This window comes from Suricata suricatta, chromosome 5, assembly GCF_006229205.1.
Source record: "Suricata suricatta isolate VVHF042 chromosome 5, meerkat_22Aug2017_6uvM2_HiC, whole genome shotgun sequence".
Lineage (NCBI taxonomy): Eukaryota > Metazoa > Chordata > Mammalia > Carnivora > Herpestidae > Suricata > Suricata suricatta.
Genome location: NC_043704.1, coordinates 77559764 through 77576276, shown reverse-complemented (window position 1 = coordinate 77576276; position 16513 = coordinate 77559764). Strand labels below are relative to the sequence as shown.

The following is a 16513-nucleotide window of genomic DNA, read 5'->3' as shown; positions in this document are numbered from 1 at the left end:
TAGTGTTATACATATTCTTACTATATTTATTAGAGGTTTCATTTCCTGTCTTACTTTCTATACATTGACCTTCTAGAGATGAGACAGTCTTATTTGCTTTTAATTTTCAGTGGCCTTTATTCTCGCTAGTAAATAATAGATGCTCAGAATGTGTTTAACTTGAGAAAATGAATGTACTTCTCCTTACAGTTTGGAAATTATCAACAATAAATCCAATGCTATTATCTTCTATTGTGTAACTAGCCCAGAGTATTCATTTGCAAATTTAAGATGATTGACTATTTTAGTATACTATTTATTAACACTTCATGACATTAACACTCATGATGAAGAACTTAGCTAATTTCATCCTGGGGTAAAATTACTCTACTGATAATCACAGAGAATCCCATACTAAGATGATCTGTGTAGACAAGATGTAGACTGGAGACAGCATCAGCTAAGAAAGCTGATATTTTCCTTCACATATATATTTTCCTTCACATATATTTATTTTATTAAATAAAGGCAAGCGTGGGGACCCAGCAACCAAATGGAGCAAACAGAAATAGTATTCATTTGCAACATATTCAGGTATTTAGTCTGAATACTTAATCCTTTAGTCTAACATAGAATTTTACATTTTAATTGAGAACCACCCATATCACACATCAAGGTAAGTTAACTGGTGATTAAAAAAAAAAGAAAAAGGAAAACCTAGGTTCAGAGGTTTATGTTTATGTTCCCTGAGCACAATGCTAAGACGGTAGTTATGAGAGAGGCAATTTTGCTGCGGGTGAAATTTAAATTTTCTGACCACCTTTCTGTTTTCTGATCCTACTTTTTATGTGCTAGAGGCAGAATGGGCAGATAATCAGTTGAGACATTTTCAACCGGGTTTAATAATAGGTCGCCCTGCCTGTCAGACTTAATGAGGGAATGTTTATTTTCTTTTTGAAATCTTCAGATCATGAATGCTGGATAGTGGAAGTGTAGAGTGTAATAACATTATTAGTTACACAATAACTTGATAGAAGAGGTGATTGTCTGACTTTATGGCAAAATGGGACCCAGGACATTCACCAAAGAAATACCAATCATTGCAACTTGTAAAATTCGCTGTATATGCCTGTATGGTTCTGAAAATTCACTTGATTTTTTCTTGATTGACTATGCTTTAGTTTCAATACTCAATATCATAAATACAGAAACTATAATTCTAGTTTCATTTTTGTTCTTTGAAGGTTCGTAGAAACCCCAGCTCACTTCTCTTGGAAAGAAAGCTATTACCGATCCAGTATGTCCCAGAGCACACAGACAAGTGAATTCCTCAGTCCAGAGGTCTTCCAGCATATCTGGGATTTTCTGGAACAGTGAGTATCAAATAAGCAAAAGATATTGTACTTGAATTATTATCAATAGGCAAATGCAGATTATAAAAATACTACTTACTAGGGCATGCTCCTAGAATTAATAAAATTCAGTCAAATTGTTGACTCCCTTGATATTCAAAATCTGTTTCTTTGACTCTTATTTACTGTTACAATACAAATACCCCCTGAAAAGGTATCCCTTGCTAGGAAAATGGTTATTGTCTCCTTTATTAATATTGAGTTTGGATAAGTGAATAAATTCAGGGGAAGAATATCAGAACGCTTGGTACCCTAAGGGATAGGGCATAAAATAATCAGTTCCTGATACATCCTTTCTCTCCCACATTCCACCCAGTAATTCTTTGATGAGGGCAGGGATTATGAATCTCATTTTATAAATAAGACTTAGATTTGAACTGCCTGAGATTACACATATGGCATGTGGTTGAGCCATGATTCAAACCTAGAAGTTCTGACTCCAACCAATGAGCATTGCCATCTTTGAAACTGAGAGCTCATTGTTATCCACCGAGTTCTTGTTTGTCTCATTCTCTGCCTAACACACTTTTGTTTGTCCTTTATTATAGGCCCATATGTTCAGTTCAGCCCATTGACTTGAACTTTGTGGATGAGCCATCAGAAAATGGTGCAAGAAACAAGATTGAGATTAGCATGGACTGTATCCGCATGCAGGACTCAGACCTCAGTGACCCCATGTGGGTGAGTGGCAGGAGAGTTTCCTATAATCTGTGGGCCATGCTATCCACATTTCTGTTAAATCTCTGTGTTGCATGGTGTATGAGAAGGCAGATGGCTCTGAATGGGCTAGGCCACTGGACAGAAAGTCAATGCGGTCAACAGAGAGAAAATTAAGCATTTGTGGATTCTGTTCCTCAACTCTGCATACTGCGTTTGCTTCTTCCACTGCTGTGGGAAATGTGTGTTGGGAATAATCGCTTACATCCTTTATCCGAATTGTTCCTCATGTGTATCACAGTTTGGAAAGGATGATACCAGTCCAAGGTTTTATGGGGGGAAGAGACAGAGTCAGAGTCTAGATGTGAATTTTATCCAAGTTCTGTCTATACTAGGGTAGTATGGGAACTTTTATTCTTTAATGAAGGAGGAGGAAGTAAATTCAAGGTGAAGACACAGATTTAAGCACCTAATAATAGAATAAGGGGAAACATGGTAAGTAATACATAAAATAGGGTGGGGTTTTTTGTTTTCTTGGCTTTACCGCTGAGTTACTTGTGAACTTAGGCCTCAGTTTCTCATACTGTGTAATGGGTTAATATTAAAGAAAGACACTTTTCTGAAGCATGTGGATGAAATTGCTGTATTCGTGCTGTATATAGTGCTAGTGGGCTTGTTTTGTTTTGTTATTTTTAAAAATTATTATTCACCATACAAATCCTGCTGCTTTTCCTGTAAACACACACTTATGTGAGCGGTGCGCACATGCACACACAAACCTTTCTAGAAAAATTGGGGGATAAAAGAGGTAGAAAAAAGGAGGTATTTCATAGATTACATGTGGACAGGATTTTGTAGACCACTTTAAAAATACCTTGCCTTTCCTTTCTGATAGAAGATGTTACCGGGATTTTCACTGTGTGTGTGTGTGTGTGTGTGTGTGTGTTTAATGTATATGTATATTTAATCTGGATTGTACTTCTCTCTTTATTTGGATTACACTTTATTTTTTTAAATATTGGGAGAAAGTGTGGTGGGAAAGGGGAGAGGAAACAACTAAAAATACAAAGTTGTGACTTTATGACTACTCTGATGTTTTGTCACTAAGTTGATGAAAAGAAAATTCTATTCTTCAGTGGCCTCTTTCATTCTAATACTGATATTCTTCTGAAATATCTTTGAGCTCTTGAAAGGAAACTGATGGATAAATCAAAGGGCAGGTCACTCAAGGCCTTGTAATGTATTACAATTAAACATAAATGGGGAAAATTCTGATTTGACTATGACTTCAAAATTAAGATATCTCCAATTCACCTAATACTATCACCTCTTGTTAGGTAGTATGAACCTAGGCAAACTTATCTTTTCATATTCTCTCTGGGGATTTTCTGTTCTGATTCCTGGACTCATAAAAGCAAGTAAATTTATATAAAGCTTAAATGGAGAATCAAGCCTTTTTAGTTATAGTTTCTACTAACATTTCACACACTTATACTCACTGAAGCACGTGATTTTTTTAAATGTGTCATGCTGTTTATTCCTTTATATTATTAGAAATTTTGTCCTTAGGAACATCTTGTGTTTTTTGGGGTTTTTTTTTTTTTGGTGGGGGGGGATTGATTTTTTTCCCTCTCTACCCAATTCCTAACAATCCTTCAACAACCAGTTTATCCTATCTTCTCTGGGAAAACTTCCTATCTTCTCTGGGCAAAGTTCCATATCATGATTCTCCACCATAGATTAGAGACCATTCCTCTGTGGCAACCTAGGTATATTTTTAGTCCTGTTATCCTATTATACGGTATTATCGTGTTTTATTGCTGTCTCTCAAGGGGCCATATTTTGTCATGCTAAGTATTTGTTGCTGTATTTGTCTCATAATAGACCCTCAGGAAATTTTGAAGTCATAAGAAATGAGGTTTGGAAGTTATCTAAAAAGTCCAAAAGTTCTTTTTCAAGCAGTCCTGTCCAAAGGAAATTTCTTTCAATGATGTAAAATGTTCTGTATTCTGTACTGTTCAATGCCGTAGCCACCAGCCACATGCATCCTTTGGGCATTTGAAATGTGGTTGGTGCAACTGAGAAACTTAATTTTAGCTTTAGTAAATTTAGATCTAAATGACCACCTGTGGCTAGTTGGTACTGTATTGCATAGCACGGTTCTAGAATATCTCCAGTGAGAGGGATATTCTTTTCTTGAACATTCACATCTGCAAAGCTTCCAGTCCCATCTGCCTCTTATACTCCTTCCTTTTGTCTATGGGGTGTCAATGCAGGAAGTGTTAGGCTTTTTAGGTAATTTATTTTTTACTTCCACTGTTTTCCCGGTTCTGTTGGAAACTACCCAGATTTGCTATTTGAGCAAACCTTCAGTCATTTGTGGTGCTTTTACAAATCATCGAAGGAAACTTTGGAGAAATCTGGTGGATTTTCTGAGTAAGAGTCATGGAAGCTATACAGGATGTTATAAAATGAGAAGAATGAAGGCTAGAAAGCCAAGAAATTACACAGATGTCATTGCTCTCATGATGAGTATCTAGCTATGAATACATTGCTGCATGCATTGAGGGTTATTGTTTTTTAAGAAATACTGATATTTAAAAGAATTATCTATTTGTGTCCAACATTTTTTGCCGAGAATCAGTTATTCATAGATATACATGATATTAATTCTTTGAAATTGATTTCTAATAATGCTCTTGGGAGGACTGACTTGATTGAAACTGATAGCATTCAACTTAACATCGATCTAGATGTTCTGTTACAATTCTAAATCACAAATTTTTAAAAGGATATATTCCTTAAGCATCAGTAGTTGATAATGATGAATATATTTGATCATTTATTTAATCTTTGCAATAACTTCATGAGGTAGAATTTATTATCCTTGTTTTATAAATTAAGAAATCAAAGGAAAAAGAGACTAAAGAAGTTTTCTAAAATGACATGTGTACTCCGCAGCAGTGTTAGTATACTAATCTGGTTATGGGACCATCTTTTCTTTTCTCATTTTTCCTCCAAGGTCTGTATTGGAGAGGCACTTGGGTCCTATTTCTTCTTATGTACCAATCTGTTCTATCAATACAAGGGGTTCCTCTGTGGGGAAACCACTCCTCCCCCACGGGATAGTCATAGGGTAAAATCTCCATACTTTTCTGCCTCTAAAGATGCGCAGGTCACCATCTGTAATGAGGAATGATAAAACAGGTGCCCCATAACTTATTAGCACCTTCGAGCTTGAAATTGTTTACCAGATTAAATTAAGGGTAACAAGAAATCAGGAAACAAAATAGAAAAATTGCAAGGAATAAGGAATTGAAGTGATTCAGAAAAAGCTGGAAAACAAAATGAAATGGAATAGGTCCCTTAGGAACATGATATTAAAAGAAATCGACAAGTTGAGTGAGAAGGCACTTGATTAAAAAACTTGCCTCTTTGTGGCTGTTCTATTTTTAATCTCCAAAGAAGTGAGACATTGCTAACAGTTATAATTCTGTCTGAATCCTGAGTCTCCCCTTGTCTATGTCCACATGTGGAAGACATGTAGATGGACTACCTAACAGTAACACTCCTTAGCAGTGAAAGTGGCAAAATTGTGGACTTGCTTAGGCTCCTATAACTAGTGTTTGGTTTGGAAAGTAAGAACATGGATCCTCTTGATTCCTAGTTTTTCAAACAGGTAGCTGCTGCAACTAGTGTGAGGTTCTTTCCTTCAATTACTTGGTAGTATATTTTTGTTTGTCTTATGTATATGTATTTGGAACTAAATAGTTCCAAAAGTCTGTACATGAATTACTTCCATTTTGCATATAACATTTTAAAAGATTTTGGATCTCAGCCAATCATGTTCTCATTGTGCAAGAAATATGAATCTGTGGACATAAAACAACATGTCCAATTAAGGACAGAAATCTCGAAATTGAGAATGGCATCCATTTTTAATGACTTTTGATACAATTTTTACCTTAATAATAAGTCTTGAAATGGAATCATAATGTTTTACTCTGTACTCTGATTATTAGCAAAGGAAATCTGAGTTGCAGAGAATATATGTGCCTTCTTCATTAGAATGATTTTGGTGTCACTGAAAATTGAACTACATTGAATTAGCAAATGAAAATGAGATTTCTCAGTTTTTAAATTAGTCTATGTTTACCTAATTGTTTCCAAGATCCTATTGGCTTCTGATTCTAATGTCCAATATATATAACTTTACCTGTCAGCCTTGCCTTATTTACAAACTATTGCAGTTTGCCTGCCATGTCTTCAATGGGTGGATAATGGCATCAATACTAAAATGTTCTCCTGAAATGATTCATGGAAACTACATAACTTTTATTTTTGCATCTGTTGATTCTTTGTGCTTTAGAAGAAGCCCTGTATAATCGAACTGAATTTTTCCCTAGCGTTTTGAGTGCTTATTATCTAAAACCAACCATTTTTATAAATTCTTATTGTGGCATCCCAGACATACATGAAGAGTCTTCAGCTCTGTATTTCAAAAGAGTGGATAGTGTGTTTGTATTTAGAAAGACTTAGGCCACAACAATAAGCATGCTGCCCTACATCTTAAATGACCCAAGATTCCTATAGGATTTCAAATATATATACTAGATCTAGCCACAGGCTTTCCTTAGTACTTACTGTATGCTATGTTCTTTGTGATACAGATGGAGAAATTATGGTCTCTAGCTTTGAGAACACCATAGTATAGCAAAGGGGCCAAGATTTATAAAGTTACTTATGAAAAGTACTCTTAAATATATATTTCTTAAAGACACACATAAAAGAGATGATTTATTGTGCCTGAGAAAGACTAGAAATGTGTTACAGAGAAGGTGGTTTTTATTTAGGCCTTGAACTATGAGTCAAATTGACCAAAACAGAGAAAGGAAAAGAGGTCCAAGTTTCTGTTATGAAAAAATTTTATTACAAATACAGAGGACCATGGGGAGGGGAAGGGGGAAAAAGAGTTAGGAAGAGGGAGGGAGGCAAATCATGAGAGACTCTTGAATACTGAAAACAAACTGAGGGCTGAAAGGGGAGGGCGAAAGGGGATGGGAGGTGATGGTCATGGAGGAGGGCACTTGTGGGGAAGAGCACTGGGTACTACAGGGAAACCAGCTTGACAATAAACTACAAAAAAAACTATAACGTAAATCTCAGAAGTTTTAAATGAGACTTAAAACATTTAGCTAAGGAGAAATTTCTATAGAAAAAAGGACAAAATACACATTTAAAAATGTATAGCACATGGCAAAGGTTTAATAGCCCTAACAACATGACTATTTAAATATAAGAGAAAGAGGGGCACCTGAGTGGCTCAGTCAGTTAAGGGCTCAACTTTCGTTCCAGTTGTGATTGCCCAGATTGTGAGTTCAATCCCCGCATTAGGCTTGGCACTGACAGTGTGGAATCTGCTTGGGATTCTCTCTCTCCCTCTATCTGCTTCTTTGATGCTCTCTTTCTCTCATGCATGCATGTGCTCTCCCTCTCTCTCAAAATAATTAATTAATTATTAAAAATAATAAAAATAAGAGAAAGATAAAATGCCTGCTTTTTGGCAAAGAGTATAAGTAATTTACAGATGTTTAACAGACACTAAATATTCAAGTTCTCTAATAATAATTTAAAAATGTGAATTCAGAGAATGAGATTCATTGTGTATTATCATGGATTGTATCATAGATTAACATCTACCTGGTCAGCAAAGATTTAAATGATTGATAATATCCAGCGCTGATGATATTGTGAAACAGACAATGTTTTCACTTTAGACAGGAGTATAATTTGATGTATTTGGAGGACAATTTGCCTATTCTAATTTATTACATTTTAAAGGTACTTACACTTCATCCATTAGTGCCGCTTCTAGGATTTTCTTTCACAAAACAACTTAAAATATATAAATAAGTATGTACACAAATATATATACTGACATATATATGTACACACACACTCAGAAATGAAGGCTTCGTTGTGGCATTGTATATAATATCTAAAATGATAAGACAAGATAGAATTTTGTAGGCTTTAAAGATTTTGACTCTGATAGATAGTAAAGAAACTACAGTTTAAAGTGAATGAGCATTAATCCCACCAATTCAAGATGGTATTAATAGTTATGATGCATGGTCATTTTTGTCTTGTCAGTTTTATTGGTTATGAATGTCAGTATGATTTCTGTGTTTGTGCTTTGTGTGAAGTATCTTTATATTCTAGGAAATAGTATGTAGAATTGATGTAATTTCTTATGAAATGTTTGGAAAAACTTGCCAATAAAATAATCTGGGCCTGGACATTTCTTTTTGGAAAGCTCTTTAAATTATAGGTTCAGTTTCATTGATTGTTACAGAACTTAATAGGATGATTTATTTTATCTTGGGTAAGTTTTCACAAACAGTGGTTTGTAAGGAATGGGTTAATTGCATCAAGTTTGAATGTGTTTTTTTGTGGGTGAGACTTGTTTGGATGATCCCTTACTACCTTCTTAACACCTGTGGGATGTGTAATGTCCTCCTGTTTCATTTCTGACGTTGGCAACCGGGGTCCTCTCTTTCTCCATCAGTCTTACTGAAAATTTATTAGCAGTATTGATCTTTTGAAAAAACAGTTCAGCTTCCTGGCTTCACTATTTTTCTCTTTATTATTTCTGGTCTTATTTTCTTCTGCTTCTTTGGGTTATATTGCTCTTTATTTTTTAGGCTTCTTAACTTAAAAGTTTATATTACTGAGTTGAGATCTCATTTTCTAATGTTAGTATTTTATGTCTACAAATTTCCCATGAAACACTGCTTTGGTAGAATCACCTACCTGTTGATATGTTGTATTTTTATATTGTTCAGATTAAAGTATTCTCTGATTTCCCTTGAGACTCTCTCTTTGACCTATGTGTATTTTCAAGTCTATTTAAATTCAAAGTATTTGGGTATTTTCTGTTGCCTTTCCATTACTGACTTCTAGTTTAATTCCATTATGATCAGAAAACATACTTTATATGATTTCAAATTTATGAAATTTGTTAAGGTTTGTTTCATAAGTCAAGTTTATCTTGGTGAATATTCTGTGGTCATAGAGTGATCTATAAATGTCAATTAGGTTCTGCTGGTTTGTGATATTATACAGTTTTTCTCTATCCTTGTTTATTTTTATTTTCATAGTTCTAGTGATTACTGACAGATGAATATTTAAGTCTTCAACTCCAATTATGGATTTGTCTATTGCTGCTTTCAAGTCTGTCTGTTTTTGCTTCATATTTGTAGTGAGTTTCTTCTAGACCACATACAGCTGGGTCAGTTTTATCCATTCTGGAAATCTCTATTAATTGGCATATTTATATCTGTTTCATGTATATGTATACATACATACTCTTTATGTTTTTTTTTCTCCATTGCTTTTTTGTCTCCCCTTTTTCTGCCAATATTTAGATAATTTGGCCTATTTTTAGTATTTTCTTATTCTATCTTGGTTTTGGCTATATTTCTTTGCATATTTTTAAATTATTTTTCTAGGGATTATAGTCAAAATTTTTATAGTCTATTGAGAATCAATATTTTATCACTTCAAATGGAATGTAAAAAACTTACCACAATATTGGTTTCATAACCCTTCTCCGTGATGTTGTCATATATAATATGACATATGTGTTGTCACATATAACACATCTCTATAATATATATGTATATAAATACATATATATGTACATCTATGTACATTGACCACTCCATCAGACAGTGTTATAAGTTTTACTTTTAACTGTCAAATGTATTTTTAAAGAACTCAAGAGAATAAGTATTTTATTGGACAGGATATTTATCATTGATGTTGTTATTCCTTCATATGAAAGTTACAATTCTGACTGAATATTATCAGAAAGAATAGGGAATTCTATGTAATTAGAATGTTTTAATCAGAATGTTTTTTTTTTCAAAGAAAAATACGTACTTCTATTTTCCCAGCAGGATTCTAAACCACGTCAGAGCTCTAATTTGCTGAAGTTTTTTGAATAAAAGTTTATAGACATTCCCTCTATATCTTCCTCAACCTTTTCTCTCTCTCTGTCTACACACACACACATATATGCAGGAGCACACACAGACACACACACACACACACACACAACCTCACCTAAAAATATTTTCTAACTTTTTAGAATTGCATCAAGATTGTTTTTTATATGCCAATTCATTTGTCCTCATTTGATAAATTTCATTCTGAATATATTATAAATTAAATAAATATAGTAAAGCACATATTCTGTGAACACGTATGTTTTCCGTAAATTACTCTCATCAGGCTACAAGGGGCTGGTTAACAACATTGCTGCATGAGTTACTCAAAAAGTCTTAATTTCCTACCCTACATACCTCCTTCCTGGCTCAAAAGGTGGAAAGGGTTTGATTCTTGATATGTCAATAAATAGAAATTATTTTCTATATATCTTGGTCTCCCAGGCACCTGACATGAATAATGTCTGCCAATCCTAAGACTGATGCTAATATCAGGAACTCATTTGAAGGAAGGTCTCCCTATTTTCCTTCCCTGCTCTTCCTACTTGGTCTCCTTCAAGCTTCCCGAACCACTTTCATATCTCCACTATTTTTAGCCTCTTTGTTCCTCCCGTGCATTCCCTTGTTCCTTTCCAAATGTCCCACTTCTCTCCCATCTCCTGGTCAGGTCTTCTAGAAAAAAACACTACAGTTCAGTGCAGGATATTTTTGGTTTTGTTTTTTTTGTTTTTTACACTGATGACTACATTATACTTAATGGGGCTATACAGTTTATTACTTTAGAATTATGACAGGAGACTTTTAGTCAGATACACTACGATTGGAGCTGTCTTTACCAGTGTTAGCCATGTGAACTTGATAATCTCTATGAACCTCTTTCATTTTTATGGATAGACAATAATACCTATCATTGACCTCGAAGAATTGCAATGGTTTATTTCATTATCTGATTTTTTTCATTCAAAGTTCCTTGCATTTAAATTATAGTCATTTAAAAATTATTTTTGTTATCACTTGTCTGTGCTTTTCTCATAAGAACAACCGAGATAGATGAATACATTTTATAATAAAATGCAAGTTAACAAATTGCTCTGATTATAAAAGCAATGCTACTAATAAACAAGAACTTTAGAAGTAGGTATCAAAACATATATACTCTCAAAATGTTTTCTTGTGCCTGATGCTTAGAGTAAAACTTTTTGAACAGCAGTGCTACTAATACTTACCAAATTTCTTTTCATGAGTTTTTCTTTTCAATTTATACTCCTACAGCTGTGCAAAAGTGTCTATAAACTTGAAATCAATTTTCATTACACAGTCCCTCTGAAAAAAATGCTAGTGCTTCAGGGAGGCTGGGCGGTTCAGTCGGTTGGTTAAGCGTCTGACTCTTGATCTCAGCTCAGGTCTTAATCTCAGGGTTGTGAGTTCAAGCTCCACATTGGGCTCCATGCTGGGCATGAAGACTACTTTAAAAAGTGTGAATACTTCTAGGTGACTAAAGGGGATTCTAGTCATTTACACGTCAAGGTGAAACAGCCCCTGTTGAAACAGCTTTGACTGCAGTTTGTGGAAGGGATGGTAGTTTTGACTGGAGATGAGTAAGACATCTTGGAGAATGGAACGGTGATGAGCGGGGTGGGCAGGCTTCATTGGGATGCAGACAGTATGAAGAAAGGGTATGAATATATATATGTATGTATGTATGTGTATATATATACATATATATGTATGTATATATATATATATACACATATATATGTATGTATATATATATATATATAACTCCTAGGGTTAGCCCTGAACATGAGAACGTAAACATTTTCTCCTTTTCCATGCAGCATTTCTTAACCCTTGCTTTTAGTATCTTTACTACCCTTATTCTTCGGCTGCTACCATTAAAATAATCATTCAATCATAATTTGTACCAAATAAGCTTTTATTAGTTCTATAAAAAACAAGTGAAACAGTCAAAATATATGCCACATAGAAGAAAAACCTCCAGTTTTTGGAAGCTGCATTTGTAGTCCCTTAATGTAGCTTATGAGATGGCCCAATATCCATTCTGATTAGACTGAGTTCAGGGGTCCCCCAGAAAAGCAGACTGTTGCCCTGTTCTGTTCTTTGTGCAGTGTAGCCAATCAGAAGATACCACTTTGTTCAGAATTGCCAGGCCAGGGACTTTTACCCTAAACACAAGTATGCATTTCAAACCTTGAACAAACAGTCTGCTTAATAAAATAAGGGAAAGGATTTTCTTTCTTTCTTTCTTTTTTTTCTTCTCTAGAAATTCACAAACATCAGTTGACAGGTGACAGCTCCTCCCTTACAAAAGGGGCTGTTTGCTTTTTGCTTTGGTGTTTGGGTAAACTGCAGCGTGCACTGGCAGAGAATTTATTGCCTAGGGGAAGGTGTTTGCAGCCGCTGTGTTTAATCTGAAAAGAAACCCTTTTTCCTTCTATCCCCTCCCTCTGTTTTTGAGGAGAGAGAGTTGGAAACGATAGCCCCAGGGAAATAGCTCCCCTAACACCTGTCTTTGTTGTAACCTCAGCAATGTTACTTAAGACACCATGCTTAGTGTGTATGCATTCACAATGACAAAGTTGAAGAGGGCAGATACACAGAAAAGGATTTCAGCAGAAACACAGGAGCTGAATCTGACCTTGCATTCTCTTAAAAACAAATGAGGTTGAAATCCTAGCATGCTGGCTTAGAGAAAATATGATGTGTCTGAAGTAATATGCCATAAGTCCCCTGTTCTTTCCTTCAATGAACCAGTTTATTTAATATAGCTTTAATCTACAAACCTGGAAAATTCTAGAATAGTAGACTCAGGAGCTGTAGACATGATATGTAGTTCTACTCCAGCCTTCCTTTAATAGACGGGAAAACTGAGATCCAGGTTGATTAGGATGAACTTCTCCAGTGTTTCCACTAGGGTTTATGGTTGACCCTGGACTAAACCTCTTTCTGGATTTGTAGACCAGCCTTTCCATCTACTGTTAAAGATAGTGGTGGAGAGTTCAAGCTCTGGAAGGAGATTGCTGCCTGCATTTGAATCTGGATCTCTCATCCACTACTTGGAGGACCTTAGCTAAATTCTGGTATGTTTCTGAGCTTCAGTTTACCCATTTGTGAAATGAGGGCAATAGTGTGGATGACACACCAGAAAAAAGCTGTTTAGAGAACTGACGAAGGATGTGTAAAGCAATGAACACAGTGTTTTGTATGTGGCCTGTGCACAGTAGTGATGCTAACTGCCATTCCTTTTTAGAATATGATAAATCTGAAAACAGGAAATTATCAATCCCAAATAGAGCAATTACTGATTCAGGAAAAGGTGAAATTGGTATGGATTGTATTTTTGTATTTCAAAAAAAGAAGGTAGTATTTGAAGATATACTAGCATTCTTTAAAATCTGATTAGCCCATTTTTTCTATTTGAAACTAGATAGAGTTGAGTTTCCTTCAAATTCAATCAAATTTTGAAGCAAATTTAAAAATTTTTTCTTAAAAAATTTATATTTAAATGTTTATGTTTTTTGAGAGACAGAGACAGAGCATGAGTGAGAGAAGAGCAGAGAGAGAGAGAGAGAGAGGGAGACACAGAATCTGAGGCTGGCTCCAGGCTCTGTGATATTAGCACAGAGCCCAGTGTGGGGCTTGAACTCACTAACAGTGAGATCATGACCTGAGCCAAAGCTGGATGCTTAACTGACTGAGCCACCCAGGCGCCCTGGAAGCAGATTTCTTTTAAAAGCTGATATCCTCTGGGGGCACCTGGGTGGTTCAGTTGGTTAAACATTCGACTTTGGCTCAGGCCATGATCTTATGGTTTATGGGTTTGAGCCCTGCATCAGACTCTGTGCTGACAGCTCAGAGCCTGGAACCAGCCTCAGATTCTGTGTCTCCCTCTCTCTGCACCTCTGCCGCTTGCCCTCTTGTCTCTCTTTGTCTCTAAAAAATAAATAAACTTAAAACAAAATTTTTAAGCTGATCTACTCTGGTGTCCACTCAGGTTTTGTAGGACTCACAGAAAACACTTTCATTTTAATTACTATTATTTTATATTAGTTATTTGGGTGTCATTCAGTAATCTTACCATAATAAAATGTACTCTGCTCTAGAGCACAAGCTCTGGAATTGGACACCCTGATATCTCTTGGTTTGAATCTTAGAATGATAATAACATCAGAGCTGCATTGACTCCTAGATGGTTTAGATCAATGGTTCTCAAAATGAATGTGGTCTCTGGCCCAAAGCATCAAGAACTTTAAAAAAATGCAAATATTTTGAGTTGCACTCCAGATCTGCTGAAACAGAAACTAGGAGAGGGAGGGCAACAGTCTTTCAATAAAGCCCTCTAGGTGATTCTGATGTTGGAGAAACGTGGATTTTTATAGAGGGAAGAACTCAGGCTCTGAGTGGAGAATGACTTGCCCAAGGGTACAGAGCCATAAAGGAACCTCTAGGCCTTCATCTCTACTTTAAAATAGACATTATTAGCTGTCCCTCATCTTAAAACATGTAGAAAGTTCTGCTGGGTTATGCCATTAAGAAAATAAAAAGGTAGAGTGTCATAGTTTAGAAAAAGAAGTTTAACATATTAAGTGGTTGACTTCATGTGTCTTCATCAGTAACATGTTGTTACACAAATCCTCATGCCTGGTTTTCTTAAATTGTAGGTGACTAAGAATCTTTTCCCTGGCAAAAAGACTGAAGTTTCAAGCTTGTATTCTTGTTAATGCAACAAGAATTTGCTGATCATTTACTAAGTTCAAGATACTCTGCTAAGGGTACAAAGTTTAAATAAAGGAGCTAATTCTATCACTACCTATAACTTAAAATCAGAAGGGGAGACGATTATGAAGTTAGTGAAGTCATTTATAAATGATCTAAATAATCATACCTGGGGCACCTGGGTAGCTCAATAGATTAAGCATTCGACTCTGGATTCCACGTCAGTTCATGATAAGGCTTCTTGGTTTGAGCCCCACATTGGACTCTGTGCTGACGGAGCCCTCCCCCACTCACATGTGCATGTGCATCTCCTCTCTCTCTCTCAAAATAAAAATAAATAATAAATAATCATATAAAAGAAAATATTTTTTGCCTACCTACCGAGAGACAAATAGACAAGACAATAAATGGGTACCCATACTGAACTTGACCAGAGTTTAAATCATTGACAATGACTTTTGGGCTTTATAACTTTGAGAACAGTAGTCACATCGTACTCTATAAGAATGATAACTTTTAGGCATTAAGCAACTCAGTCATCCTGCACTTAGCTAACATTTGCTTCTTTCTATACTTGAGAAATTTGGAGGATTTGATGAATAAACAGAGCATGTTCTACTCCCAAGAACTTCACCATTTATTACCAAACAGGAGATACATACAAACAACTCTTATCAAGGTAGAAATTGGTAAACACCAGAGGAGAACACAGATAAAATTCAGCAGGAATCCTGATTCTCATTTCTATTTGAAAGCTCAGGAAATATATTGGCCAGGTGAAAGAGAAGAAAGAGAAGTTATTTTAGACCATGAGAACTATCTAAGTTAGCTAGGGAACAAGCTTAAATGTGTGAAGCATTCAATTTAAGAGAGCAGGAAATGATGATGATAAGTAAGAACTGGAGAATATTAGCCTTCACTGAGAGTAATGCTAATTATTATTATTATTATTTTTAAGTTCCCTAAACTTATATGTGAGCTGTTAATTTGATACCTCTTGAGTTAACCCCTTGAGTTAAGTGGTAAACTGTGTAAAGGTCATTTTGGTTTGGCTTGATCCTAAGTGGCAAGAGAGGAAGTAAGGAGATAGACAAATAGTTGAGTTGGGGTCAGTTCAAGGAAAACAGTGATATATTCTAACCTGATGGTCTTGCCAGACCAGTTATAGCATAAAGAGTAGGGTTAGCAAGAGGATGGTGCCTGGAGATATAGAGGTGCCTGCAATGCATCTGACCCCAAACTCTGTGCTTATTGTCAAGGTAAATAGGTGTGTTGGGATTAAGATTGAGTCTCTCTATTTATTATCTACTTTTTCTTCCCACACATTTATTTAGTACATATTAAGTTCTAGCTCTTAAGGTAAGAACAAAGATGAAAATGAGTCCTTTTACTTTACAGCCTCATGAGGGATAAAGGTGAATAGCCTACTAACTAGAAAATAAGAAGCATGTTGATAAAATGCTGGGATTGCTGGGATAGAGGTTTTGTTTGTTTGTTTGTTTGTTTGGTTTATGAAACCAGCAGCTCAATTATTTATTTCTGATTAGGAGGGTTATGGTAATCTTCATCTGGTAAAAGGTAAGATCTAAATGTGTCTGTGTGTTTGTGTATGTGCATGTGAGAGAGACAAACAGACAGATAGACTTACCGATTTAGTCTGTGCAGTAGAAGTCTCTCACTTCATTTGTGCATACAGGTTAGCTGAGTGGGGGTGCCTAT

At 35.4% G+C, this 16513-nt stretch overlaps 1 protein-coding gene across 4 annotated transcripts in view; it reads left to right on the top strand.

Annotated features, from left to right (window-relative positions):
- TP63 (tumor protein p63) overlaps positions 1-16513 on the top strand; it is a 222147-nt gene that overhangs the window by 83913 nt on the left and 121721 nt on the right. For all 4 annotated transcript variants that reach the window (XM_029939639.1, XM_029939640.1, XM_029939641.1 and 1 more), the window contains exons 2-3: positions 1224-1352; positions 1940-2072. In XM_029939639.1, coding sequence (XP_029795499.1) covers positions 1224-1352; positions 1940-2072 — 262 coding nt within the window. The remainder of the gene's footprint in view (positions 1-1223; positions 1353-1939; positions 2073-16513) is intronic.